Source organism: Ruditapes philippinarum, unplaced genomic scaffold (genome assembly GCF_026571515.1).
Source record: "Ruditapes philippinarum isolate M1 unplaced genomic scaffold, ASM2657151v2 ctg5429_1_1_1_1, whole genome shotgun sequence".
NCBI lineage: Eukaryota > Metazoa > Mollusca > Bivalvia > Venerida > Veneridae > Ruditapes > Ruditapes philippinarum.
In genome coordinates this window covers 33,795-48,737 of record NW_026866146.1, presented here as the reverse complement: position 1 = coordinate 48,737, position 14,943 = coordinate 33,795, and the positions used below count along the sequence as shown (strand labels likewise).

The 14,943-nt window shown below is 33.0% G+C and overlaps 1 protein-coding gene across 1 annotated transcript; it reads right to left on the bottom strand.

The window, feature by feature from the left end:
- Nucleotides 1-481: 481 nt before the first annotated feature.
- Nucleotides 482-14,658, bottom strand: LOC132731475 (sushi, von Willebrand factor type A, EGF and pentraxin domain-containing protein 1-like). Its single transcript, XM_060717667.1, has 10 exons — nucleotides 14,589-14,658; nucleotides 13,345-13,509; nucleotides 12,645-12,809; nucleotides 11,792-11,956; nucleotides 10,961-11,125; nucleotides 10,164-10,328; nucleotides 8,545-8,709; nucleotides 4,254-4,415; nucleotides 2,731-2,907; nucleotides 482-754 (listed from the first exon to the last, which is right to left on the bottom strand). The coding sequence occupies exons 1-9, from the start codon at nucleotides 14,656-14,658 to the stop codon at nucleotides 2,735-2,737; spliced, it is 1,395 nt and encodes a 464-aa protein (XP_060573650.1). The 3' UTR covers nucleotides 482-754; nucleotides 2,731-2,734.
- Between the last annotated feature and the right edge of the window lie 285 nt (nucleotides 14,659-14,943).

The following is a 14,943-nucleotide window of genomic DNA, read 5'->3' as shown; positions in this document are numbered from 1 at the left end:
ATTTTAAAGAAATGTTTGTTATCGTGGTTTCAGATATGTCAAACATTGAACATCTCAAACACTATACAATTGTAAAAGACATAAACAATGCTGAATCTGTTCATTCATTTCAACAAGTAATGTTATAACCGAAGTTTGTTTGTAGTTAGACCGCCACAGGGATATTTGATTCTTACATTGTCTTTTGCATATATAGTAGACCATTTCTTATTTATTTTCGTTTGCCCATTGTATACTTGCATATGATGGTATTATATTCACATTCATACGGTAATGTCTGGGTTACTGCCGACAAGTATTGGCCAAATTAATATATTTGAAAGTGAATCTTATTGCAAATGTATAAGAATCTGGTTAGCTTTTCGCTTTTTTATTTTGAACCATTTGCTTTTCGCTCTTTTGTTGAGAACCATTTACTTAAAGAGCCATGTGTTAAAATGTATTGTGGAGCAATAAAATTAATAACTGCAAATGCTTTATAGAATTGGTTTACTGCAAAGAATTATACATTGTTATTTGTTTGTTATCATTTTCATGATTAGAAGAACAAGATATATAATAAATGAAAGTTGATTTAGAGATGTTTCCATTGGAACCAAATAAAAACATCCTCAAAGATCAATACTATTTGAGGATTTAAAATGTTCAATCAAACAAAAAAGAAAACCAAGTTGTTGAATGTCAACAATTATTCGTCATCGTTAGAAATTTAGATTGATAGGCTACTTGAATAGTCATCTCACGCAGCCACAACCTGAAATGAAACATATATCTATAAATATTAAAAAAAATTATTAAGATTTTTACTGGTTGTATGGTCCTATATAAACGGTTGTTTGGAAATATGACCCGAACCGCTAGGCGAGGGTTATATTGCATACAACCGTTTATACACGGCTATATAACCTGTCAGAAATTTTTATAACGAATTTATAATTCAGCAAGCATAATATTTTTTAGAGAAAAGGTAAGATTTTTTCAAAAATTTACAGCAGCCGTGTATATAAAACTTTATAATACTGCACGTTTGTAACGTCATTTTTCATTGGATAATCGTGACGTTTATATTATTAGTTATAAAGATCGTTGACAGGTTATATGGCCCTATTTAAACGGCTGTTTGTAAATATAACCCGAGCCGCTATTTTCAAATAAATAAGATAAACGCCACGATTATCCAATGAAAAGCGACGTTACAGAAAAACTATATAAACGTCACGATTATTCAATGGAAAGCGACGTTACAAACGTGCATCATCATAAAAGATGATATACACGTCCAATCTCCACGCATTGATCTCCCCATCATTCTTGGCATTCTAGTTCGGAACTGATTTTGATGGAAAGGTTTACCCACTCATCCAGTTCTTTGTTTTAGACTTTATGTCAAACCAACCTTGTAAAGACTATAAATACCAAAGTGTAAGAATATACTAGTTTAAGCACCAATGACCCCAAACTCCATCCGAAATAAGCTAGGAGGCCATTCAAGCAATTTACCTATTGATTATTGAAGATATCGGTCAGTAAATATGGTTGTTAGGTGGAACTTAAAATATATATACAACTTGTAGGTTTAGGGTTACCTGTAACGGACTGATAATCGGACGATTCAATTACTATTTAAACAAAACATTTACAACAAAGCTTAATTCTCTTTACAGTCATACTCGTTATAATTTAAAAGTAAAATTGTGTTATATGTTGAAGTGTTCAAAATATTGTTTGATATTACCGGTGCAAAGTATCGTTTCATAGTACCGTTACTAAGTATCGTTTCATAGTACCGTTACCAAGTATCGTTTGATAATACCGGTACAAATTATCGTTTGAAATTACCAACACAAAGTATCGTTTGATAGTACAGGTAAAAGTATCGTTTGATAGTACCGGTATAAAATATCGTTTGATAGTACAGGTATAAAATATCGTTTGATAGTACAGGTATAAAATATCGTTTGATAGTACAGGTATAAAATATCGTTTGATAGTACAGGTATAAAATATCGTTTGAAATTACCAGCACAAAGTATCATTTGATAGTACAGGTATAAAATATCGTTTGATAGTACAGGTATAAAATATCGTTTGATAGTACAGGTATAAAATATCGTTTGATAGTACAGGTATAAAATATCGTTTGATAGTACAGGTATAAAATATCGTTTGATAGTACAGGTATAAAATATCGTTTGAAATTACCAGCACAAAGTATCATTTGATAGTACAGGTATAAAATATCGTTTGAAATTACCAGCACAAAGTATCATTTGATAGTACAGGTATAAAATATCGTTTGAAATTACCAGCACAAAGTATCGTTGGATAGTACCGGTACAAAGTATCGTTTGATAGTACCGATACAAAGAAGTATCGTTGAATAGTTCCGGTACAAAGAACGAGGGTCATTCAATAATAAATGTTGGTTAACTCCAATGCAAAGTATCGTTTGATACATGTAGTACCTGTACAAAGTAGTGTTGGCTAATGATAACCTGTCTTACTAATACATCGTTTACGTAGTTTACATTATAAAAAGTATAAAAGATAAGAAAGTGCTTTTGAGTCTACATCCATTTTAGACCCTCAATCACGAAATTACGATGAACTGCTTTGAAATGCTAATCTGAGAAAAAATGATAAACAAAAGTCGTCTGAGAGTTAGAAACAAGTTCAGAATGACAACAGGAACAGCAACAATAATAACAAAAACAACACAGTTTTACCTACCTGCCTATGAGCAAATTGCTTTAGACCATGCCCCGTTGGCTTTACAATTAAGACTTGATTTATCTGGCGTGAACCCTGATTCGCACGTGACAGAGGCCGTGGACAAATAGGTGGTTTGTGCTGAATCATCAAGTGTGGCCGCCCCATTTGTAATTGTCGGCAAGGTCGATCCGCAATCTGTAATTATTTAAGTACAGTGTTATTTATTCACATAAATAAGATATTCTTAACTGCACATTACAGGTAATTAAACATTTAGATAGAAAGAAAGCAGTTTAAATTCATTAATATGTACATTTATTTAATTAATTTGTTCATTTGTCTAAGAAATCTATATATTTCTTAACCCTTTAGAAATATATTTCTTAATTCTTTAGAAATGTCAAACATGTGTTTAATAATGATTTAATAATGGTTTAAGAGCATGTTAGATGTTTAACATATGAAGAAAGTGAAGAAAGTAGCTTTAAATGTGCAGAAATGTGTCGTAAAGGTAGCAAAATGTAAACAAAGTAGTATGTTGACTTCCATGCAAAAACTAATTTACTTTAATTATATCCATTTTAACATCGCAGAATAAGTAAAAGATAATTCATATATGTTTATATTATTATTAATAATTTGGAAACTGTAAAATGTTGCCAAAATTTATTTTTTTTCAGAAATGAAAAAGCTAGCATAGATCTGAGGCATAATAGGCCTTTAAGAAAATATGTGATTTTTCTTCATTTCTTGCATTTAGTTTCCTTATATTTTAGTTTTAATGTGTCTAAAAAATGTTTAATTGTTTGAAACAAATTTCAAAAAATGATTTCCTTGGAATAAAAAAACCCATCAAACATAATTTTTAAAGCACCAGTGTTTTATTATTTCAAATCAACTACATCTAATTTAAACGAGTGAATGTAGTCACTTTTACACTAGGTTTTGAGAAACAAATATTTGAATTTAAGTGCGTAAAACTGGCTGAGCAAAACAGCTTGTCACAAAAGAGCAGGACAAATATACAAAAAAATGTCAATTTATCACATCAAAATCTTATTCAAAAGTTGAACAAATTTAGATAAAGAAAAACACCTAATGAATACACATATTTAACATTGAAATAAATAAATCAGTGTTTGTCGAAGAGAATAAATATAGGATATTGAATGAGTGTAGGTCCAATATTGAATTTATTGGACGATTTGAATACAATTATATTGTGCGAGCCTCTGGCGAGCAAAATATTGTCTTATTCAACGAGTTCAATAAATTCAGTAATAAACTTACACGAATGTAATATTCTATTTATCACATGTCCAAAATAAAGACTGTTTAAGGTGCAAAAGTATCCGTATTCACTGACGCGCCTACAACATTTATCGCGTCTTCACACTATGTTTGTATAACATAATTAATGACGTCAAGTCAAAATATATGAACGCCCGTGGGATACCATATTTACGGAGTCTCAAAATCAACACGGGTATGTGATATATCGGATTAAATTCTTTTAGCAGAATCATTCAACTAAAACTTACCGACAGGGTCACAGCTTACAGTTTTCCATGACCCATTAGCCTTACACTTTGTTGTGTCATCACTTGCGGTATACCCTTTGTCACAAGTCACATTTGCATCAGATAGATACGTTGTTGTTGTATATGCCAAGGCGCCGTTTGTTAGTGATGGAGTACCACAATCTAAAACGAAAACGTAGCGGGAATGTATAAGATGCTTTGATCATTTTTAATCTAACAAACTTGATAGATTAACAATATTTCATTGCGTATGTACATGCAAATATACACATAAACCAAAATAATTACAAACTTATGAGGGCTAATTTTAAAAATACCCCCCCCCCCCGCTTATGAGCGTGTTTCGCTACACTCCCCAGCCACATTAACTTGTTCATTCTCGACTTTTTGCTTGGCGGGGTCGCGGGGCGAAAACACGAATGGTTCAAATAAGCCACCATACAATGTGTTGGGCAGCAGGAAATAGCAACTTTACATAAAGCCGTTCTTCTCGACATTACTTATATTCAAAATGTCGTGAACAGTTCCGATATGGAATATATTCAACCATAAAATAATGTTTAGCTTTATTATTAGAATTAACTTCTTACTACAGAGTGGGAACTCGCACTGTAATCCAATTTATATTTAGAAACAAATATTTCCTTTTTTGCCGGGGTCGACAATTCGCGTAAATTATATTCCAATGTCGTAAAATTCGTATGTTCAGCGAAATCCTACAGACTCATTCGCGCAAACTTACATTTGCGCTTCAATGCTTTCCGTGATTAAAGCGAATAAGTAATCGAACTGCAAATATTTGTTGGAATAATATAAAGATAATCATTATGGTGTGTCTCGAAAACACAAGAATGATCTTTGTAATCCTTTCACAACTAATATGCTGTGAATTCAGAGCTGATGTGCTCTGTAACACCGCACTTTGGGGTCAAACGCACTTTGGGGTCCGACCCCAAAGTGCGTTACGTACTTTGGGGTCCGACCCCATAGTGCGTTACGCACTTCGGGGTCCAATTTCGACCCAAAAGTGCGTTGAACAGGTACATATGCATTTTATAACATCAGGCAAACGACCGCACTTTGGGGTCATAGAAAATTAATGTTCAATATGTTTTAAATAATATATTGTAGTTAAAGCCAATGGTAAACAAAAAATTAAGACATTAAATAGACGCAAAAACATGTGCTCTGAATTATAATAGAATCAATAGGGATTTAAATGTTCTTGATTAGGAAGTGAAGAACTTTCACCAAATAAATCACTTCATAAAGAATTTGTATCAATTATAAAGCTTTAAATATTTTTTCTCAAATTTTCTATTTATTTTAAAAGAATGTACACGTTTCATTAACACCATTGCTTATAGCTAAATGCATTATTTACCTTTTTTTATTTACACATTTTATAGAAATTACTCATTTTATATAGAAGTTTTTTAAAGTGAGTAATGGGGCGTTGACATTTACGACAACAACATATGGATCAAACGCTTCCCTTGCTTGTGATACCGGATACGATGCAAACACTGCAACGATTGGTTGTCTTGACACCGGAAGTTGGGAGACACCAACGTGTACTATCAAAGGTAAAAAAAACACACAGGTCTTATGTCATCGTAGATGTTTACAATCTATAAATAGTTTCCTTTTTACTATTCTAGTTTTTAATCTTTGCAAGCAATTGGTTCTGTCAAATAGTTTTGCATACATAATTATTCTATTTAAGTTTTTGTACATATTTTATTTTTGTTTTTTCGTACATTTTTTTACATGAAGCCATTTGCAAAGTAGAGGTTTGGATAATTACGCCATTTGTAAAACACCATTTTCAAACACTTCGCCATCTGTAAATTACAAAACCCCATTTGCAAATGCCCTTTGAAATACCAACATTTTCATTTTTGGAGGCATCAAAAAATAACAATATATATATATAGTCCGCATTAACCCAAAAAAAGGTTTTCATATGGTCTCGATGTGGTTATCATTTGACACAAGGTGCCTTAAAATCCTTCATGGGGTTTGGAGATAAGGATCGGACATAAAACCCAAGTCTTAATCCTTTGACCTGTAGGTGTGACCCCGACCTTGAGCCGGAACACATGGCATATAAGTTCTGCACATTATCTGGATGTGCTAAAGAATTGACCCAAGTTTCATAACAATCCTTCAAAGCTTTAAGCATTTTTTCTAAATCAGTGGAATATAAGGACCTATTTATATCTTTTATTGTGCATTATTGTAATACACCAGTAATTTTTAACCACCTCCCTTGCCCCCGGGCAAAAAAGAATCATGTTTTGATGTTTGCGCTGTTCCGGGGCATAAGGCAGGAATGTTATTATCTGAGTATCCCCCGCAGGGACAAGATTTTACCAGTGGTCGGCTTGGTTAAAAGTCAATGACCTCCACGCCATTCTCAGAGGGTGGGGTTGGGTGGTGCATATTCATGGAATAATAACTGATCACTAATCCAAATAGACACCAATATAATAGTATATTTATAATATATAATATATATTCTAACACTATCGGATTTTTTTCTATATAAACAAAGAAGGTCCGAAGCGTGCATTATTATACAACAATGCACTCGCCGTTTTTATTATCTCCCTGTGTATTTTCACATTGACGGCGCCATTTTGTTTGAAAAATCTAATAAATTAAACAATTTTTTGTCGAATTTTGTTGTGAACACTATCTAGAATGACAGAAAATGGTCTAACTAAGAAAATGAATCCGAACACCAATATTTTTAATACAGTCGTTAACGCTGTACAGACGTTTAAAGTGTTGTTTACGTGACGTCACAATGTAGCGCCAAACAGCACGTGCAAAACAATCAAATCAAGTACGCTATTTTAATGTCGCAAACGAGTCAAGTTTTACATATATTTCACTTTTAATAATTTGTATTTCGCTTGGAAAATTATAGACTGAAATAAAATAAACAAACAAAGTTTTATCAACGTTTTCAAAATTCGTTATTCTCAAAATGTTTCTACACACGGTTGATTTAACGACAGTTTTTTCAACCCACTGGAACGGCCTTTAAAGAACGTTCTATTGGAAACTCTGAGGCGAAAACAAATTTAACCACCAAACATAAAGTCCAACTTTATAATTATAATTATATTTTTTCTTGACGTGTTAGAACGAAAATACATATGTATGCAAAACTAAAATATAATATGTATGCAAAACTAAAAAAAAATGCAAATGTCACTTTTATGCCACCGTAATTATGTTATATGAACACAATTTTTAGATATTTCAAGTGGTAAAATTAATAAAACTTTTATCACTTAAGCATCATAAAGTATTTACCGCCATCTTGAACTCCACCTCAAATATTTCAATGTCGCAGATCGAAAATAAGTCAGTTCTCAGTATTTACGCAGAACTCAGATGACACCTTTAGACCTCTTGAACCCAAAGTGCGTTGATATGTAGCATATTAACGCACTTTGGGATCAATTTCTCGATTTTGACCCCAAAGTGCGTTGGACCCCAAAGTGCGGTGCGAAGTTTAACGCACTTTGGGGTCGGACCCCAAAGTGCGTTTGACCCCAAAGTGCGGTGTTACAGTGCTCGAATCAGCAGGTGGCAATAAGGTGGCAAGAAGGTGGTAATAACTGCTTATAGTCGGGCTGTATGCCAGCATTAATATTTACAAGTAAACGATATAGCCTATTATAAAAAAGTTGAATGCTACTTAAGAGGATATTTGAATGGCGCAATAAAAATAAAGTTAACAATATGAGCCATTAATTAAGTTTGTATAAATTTCTTATTATCCTCATTTTCATGATTTAACTTGCATCGAATCGTTGTATGTTTGCCTTTAAATACATACCATAAATAAAAATAATTTTCTTTGTGTAAATGCAACAATTTCAAGTTTTCAAAGAAAGCAAGCACAAATAACGATCTAATTGATCGCCGATGATTGGCTGTTTGAAAGGTCACGAAAATATGACAACCTGGTGGTTGTCAGATCCTTAATGGGAGGTTTAATTTGGGGCTGACTTTTATCAGAATGGGACACAATTTTGATATATAGAACACTTATATTGACCATGTGTTTGTCAATAAGCTCTTCATTAAACATTAGGCATTTGTTGATAAAAAATGTAACCACCCATTTAAAGTCTTAGTGCACATTTTTTTTAAAGGTTTTAGATAACAACCATTAAGTAAGCGTGAGGGAGACACAAGGGTTTCGAAACTAGGATGAAATAAAAGAGTTGCCAGTTACTGGTGTATACGAACACATTGTGTGTAACGTTACCTGTGATGGTGCATGTCGCTGTATCCCAGCTTCCGGTGTCAAGGCAACCAATCGTTGCCGCGTTTGCATCGTATCCTTTATCACAAACAAGGGTAGCGTTTGATCCATATGTTGTTGTCGTAAATGTCAAAGTCCCATCACTCACAGTCAACGAAGACCCACAATCTGGCAATTTCATAGAATAAACTTTAACAAAGGAATATTAAACTATGAAATACTTCAGTATCAAACTTTTGATGAAATGTCGAACATGGACCTGACAAATGTAAATATCAAACTTTAAGTAACTGAACAATGTATACATATTTATCCATTTGCACAAAATAATTTTTCAATTTTGATGAAAATTGTCACAAATTCTGATCGAGACAATCGTTATCTGATAATGTAAAGTTCAAAAATATCTTTATACTTTCGATTGACCAGTTAAATATTACAATTCAGAAAATAGTCATAGAGAAAACCTTTTACGGATGCAGTCATTTATTTCATTTGACGTCTTTAAACATATGAGTGGAAAATACATATTTCACCTATCATATAAGAAATTAATTCTTTCCAAGATAAATGTGCTATAAAAGCAACATTGAACCACGATAAGTCTATAATTTACTTTCACACCAAAATTCAAAAAAATGACCTTATTAAAACAGTTTTTGACACCTTGTTATATCAAGTGTCATGCCTAAGAGTATTCAAGCAGATAATAGCAACAAATATGTGATCTTGGTAGGTGTTGACTTTAAAATCATTGGTCTCAATAGTGAGTTCAAATAAGGAATAAATCAAAGAATTGGGACTGAATGTGGTGATCTTCAAAGTGGTGAACATTGGTGGTCATAATTCTGGAGCATGCAACTATTGACATAAAGAACATAAAATTCCGTTCTATGGTCCTAAAAATGGTCCTAATAGAGGGGTGGTCTTAATCGAAAATTAATTTTTGACTGAATTGCCAAACCCGTATAATTAAGGATATTAAAACGAATCAAAATTCAGTAACAAATTGATAATTGAAAATACAATAAATGATAATTAATTATTAGGAAAGGGAAAATACATTTTTATGTGAACTATATTATATGGTGTAAAGTTCTTTTTGACAGTATTTTGTTCACTGGATGAATATGTATATGAAATACATATAGTATAAGTTTAAGTCCATATGGCTAATTACACTCCGGGCAGTCAGAAAAAATATAAACAATTTATTCATATTTCATAATTTAATAAACTTAAAATTTTGAAGCGTTTGAAATATACAGAATGATTATGATGTCAAAATAACCAACCAAATCGAAAGCAGCCATCACGTGAATTTTAAAGGGAGGAAATCTAGTAACCAATAAACAGTATAATATGATTATCTCCCTTCTAATGAAAAGTATAAGTGAACTACAATATTTTGTACTATGCCAATTTATAATAATAATACACATCTACTTGAACGTTATTAAAGAAAGTTATAAGTGCATTGTATTCAATTATTCATTTGTGTAGATCACTTCGTGATAAAATGTGACTATTGTAAAGAGGGATGACGTGAGAGACGTGCGAAAAACTAACTTTAAAAAAGTTAAGCAAAAAAGTGTAAAATTAAATATAAAATCATGAAATACCTTTGATAGTACACGTTGGTGTTTCCCAACTTCCGGTATCAAGACAACCAATCGTTGCAGAGTTTGCATCGTATCCGGTATCACAAACCAGAGAAGCGTTTGATCCATATGTTGTTGTCGTAAATGTCAACGCCCCATTACTCACAGTCAGCGAAGACCCACAATCTAGCAATTCAATGTAAAATAGCTATTAATTTCAAAACAGCTAGTTGCAATTGTCGTGTTTTAGCTGCTGCATCGATTGCTTAGTGTTCTAATATATATTCGCTTGAAAATAGAAATAATTTAGCGACATAAAAAGGTTTGAATGCTACTTAAGCTCATGTTTTGGTGAATGTGATTGCTAATGCGCATAAGGGAATTGTCCCTCATGAACTGGCACTTAACCTAAAGTTCAAAATTTATGTTTTGTTTTACTAATTTATATAGTGTACCTTGAATTTTAAATGACCCGCCTTTCCAAGATTTCAATTAGAATGAACTGTTGTACCAATACCTTATGTGCAAACAATAAACCAACATGCTTTCCTTTGTGAGAATGCAGCAATTGTATGTTGTTAATGTTTACAGATAGCAGAGACAAAAAAATAGTGGAAATTAAATATTTATCGATGCATAATGCATATAATTGTTTCATCGTTTATGAGTCATTTGGTTGATATAAAAGTTTACAGTTTTGAGATATTTCAATAAAGTAATTCAGTTAGTATTTGATAGAATTAATTCGTGCCATGATTTGAAACTAGAGTCACATAAAAGATAAGCTATTTGTCAACCGTCTGAGAAGATTCTGTTACCTTTGATGGTACATGTCGGTGTTTCCCAACTTCCGGTGTCAAGGCAACCAATCGTTGCAGTGTTTGCATCGTATCCGGTATCACAAACAAGGGAAGCGTTTGATCCATATGTTGTTGTCGTAAATGTCAAAGCCCCATTACTCACAGTCAGCGAAGACCCACAATCTAGCAATTCAATAAAACATAGCTAATGTTTTCAAAACAGCTAGTTGCAAGTGTTGTGTTTAAACTGTTGCAATGATTTACGAAGGTTATTAGCGTTTATATATTATCTTTATAGTCAACATAATTTACAGACTAATTAGTCTTAAACGCTGATGTTTTGATGGATATCATCGTTATTATGCACTGAAAGAAAATGCGCTATTCATTGTCCCTCATGAACTGGCAATTAACTCAAAATTTACAATTGTCAGCCATTGATATAACTTACATTGTATTTTTAATGATCCCCCTTTTCAATATTTTACTTCTAATGAAGTGCTGTACAAGTACATTTTTTAAAACTATCAAGAAACCAATATGCTTTTCTTGTGCGAATGTAGCAAATGCAAGTAATCAATGCTTACAGTTCGCAAGGACAAATAACTTATGGTAATTTTGAATTATTCAATTCATCATGTACGAATTAATAAGCTCGTTGTTGATGAGTCATTTGTTGATATTAAATTTTCACAAGAAACCAAAAGATAAAATATTTGAACATAACAATTCATTTACAGTTTGACAGAACCAATTGCTTGCTTGCCAAGATTAAAAACTAGAATAATAAAAGGTAGCTATTTATAGATTGTAAACATCTAAGATGACCTAAGACCTGTGTGCTGTTACCTTTGATAGTACACGTTGGTGTTTCCCAACTTCCGGTGTCAAGGCAACCAATCGATGCAGTGTTTGCATCGTATCCGGTATCACAAGCAAGGGAAGCGTTTGATCCATATGTTGTATTCGTAAATGTCAACACCCCATTACTCACAGTCAACGAAGACCCACAATCTGGGAACAAATATAATTTAATTTAACTTAAGAAAATTACCTCAGAACCAAAATTTGATGAAAGGTTAAATATGACCCTTGACAAATATAAAATTGAATATCTGAAAATTTGAAAAATATCTGGTGATAGCAATATAAATAAATACTCAAAATACCCAGTATATAAAAATTTACTCACAAGGACAATATTTTTTTTTTGATTGTCATGCAGTGAATTGCAAGTAAATTTCTTCATTAAAACTGTCCTTTTATCGATGATATTATTCAAGCTCGGCTTGGGACAATCTGTTTGTTTGAAATATTAATTTCTATTACAGAATGTTACACAAAATAATAAAAAATTGATTGCTTTATGGAAATGATCCGTTATTATGTTGATAATTTTATATCATGCACATATGGATCACTTCAGCACATATGGAGCTAAAGTGGAATTTTACCTTGAGACAAATCTCAGTAAATGCAATACCAAATGCAGCCACCGTTTTTCACTAAGTGATAACAAAAGGCGAATAAATGGGTTGAGTGACTGTAGTCCATGTATCTCTTAGATCCAGTAGATGAGGTTATTTTGAACCCCTGTTTGTAACATCAGAGGTTAGCAAAAATCATTTCCTGTTTCAGCGCCATATGACCTATACTGTGTCGTTGTGTCGTAAAACCAAACAAATCAAAATCTATAAATTACCTTTAATGGTACATAATGGAGGGTACCAAGTGCCTGTAACTAGACAGGTTACATTGTTGGCGTTTGCATCATACCCCGCATTACAAACAAGTGAAGCTGTGGATCCATATGTCGTGTTTGTAAACGTCAATTTCCCATTATCCACCGTGAGTGAAGAGCCGCAATCTGTTTTAAGTTTTACAATTAAATGATAACTTACATACAATATGAATTAAAGGATAAGCAAATAACATTTTACTTGGAGTTGTATTGAACCACATTGCAACCAACTATTAAACTGAAGTCTGATGTGTTATATGCACGTGGATTTTCTCCTGGGTGTATAACGCTATTATCTTTTCTTCTAGGTTTTATAATGAAAAAAATATAATATTGATTCAGTATGCGAATAGAATGCCACAAATGATAAGGAATATATTCAAAATTCGACTACAAATCCACAATTGATCTACGCAATTATGATAATTATGAAGAATGATACACATTGACATTTAAATTATGATCATGATTATCTATTAATTGATTAATATTACAGAAAGTAATTAAGTTTCCAATAATTTGCTGTGGGGGTGGGGTATATTCATTTTTTTTTAAATAAGAAGTGATACTCGTAAAGAAAGCAGACGTTAAAACATATGAATGATGAAAAATACAATAACTTTGTATATAACATAAACAACACATAATGCCTATTTAATACCTTTGATGGTGCACGTCGGTGTTTCCCAACTTCCGGTATCAAGGCAACTTATCGTTGTTTGGTTTGCATCATAACCGGCATAACATTCAAGGGAAGCGTTTGATCCATATGTTGTTGTTGTAAATGTCAAATTCCCATTGCTCACAGCCAACGAAGACCCACAATCTAAACACAAAAAAAAATCAAAACCTAACTATAACAGTGAAATTAAAAACACATTTTGTCTCAGAAATAAACACAGTTTTGCTTCTTTAAAAAGGACAAACATTAAAATTTATAATATTTAAATAATGGTTTAAGAGAATGTAAGATGCTTGTTACCTAAAAAGTAGCGATAATTGTAAAATAATTATTCGAATAAAGTAGTAATAATAATAGCTGTCATATGTTGCGGTTCGGACCGGAACATCCGTCCCGAGGGGACCCGCCCATTGGGCGGTAACGAGGCTTGCCGAGTTACCGCCCATGGGCTGGTTCCCGAGGGACGGATATTCCGATCCGAACCGCAAACATATGTTAGATTTTTTTTCTTGCATATTCTGCCATATTATTTCATACTTAAAATGGTTTACACAAATATGATATATGTTCATGGAAATTAAAGTCATTTCATCCATAACTATTTTCTTACAATAGCGTACGAACTTACAACTTAAATAACAACTGCGAAATGACGTCATCCTAAGCACATATTTTTCTTCTAAAACGACGTCATTTTAACGCGGTTCATTCATAAAGTGGGCTAAAATGACGTTGTTGTTTGGCACGCGACTCATCTGGCACCCCCATGCCAGATGAAATTTCCGGCATGGGTAAAACTCACGGAAACGCCAGTTTGCTATGCAAGAAAATATAAAGTAGTGCTTTGACTTCCTTAAAAATACTTATTCACTATAACCGTACTGTGCCAATAACACAAATGAATAAAAGAACGTTCAAGGAATTGGCCATACATTAAAAGTACACAGACGTTAGAAAGTTTTTGAGAAATAACAATAAAATATTTTTCGGGACATACTCCCTAACATAGATATCAACAATGTGAACAGTATTAAACAGTATAAAACATGTAAACCATTGAAAAAAAGCATTTCATAACGAAGAACAATATATACATGTAGCATTGTCTGTTTAGTTAAATTTATCTATTGAAGGAAGATTATAATTTAATTTACTATTTCCTATGGTGGCTGATTTGGATCGTTTTTGTGCATCGTGTTGTCGTTAGCGAAAGCACGACAAACCGCTAAATTGCGCGTTGTCAAACTTTCGTCTTGTCGTCCTGTCGCTAACGATGCACGCTAAACGGCGCATTGTTGTGCGGCGTGTTGTCGCGACGTCACATTGTCACTCACTCACATCGAAGGATTTGCGACAGGGCTAAGCGACAGGACGACATCGCGCCGCACGACAACGCATCGTTTGGCGTGCTTTTCTAGAGACAGGACTGCGATAACGATATAGGTTGTATTGTTGTTAACGACAACGCAACGCGCAAAGTGTACCAGATCAGCCACTATAATTTCAGTAAAAAATCAGTATTCTGAGGTTATTGCATTAGAAATTGCGACATGGCCGAGTGGTTAACACGTCGGACTA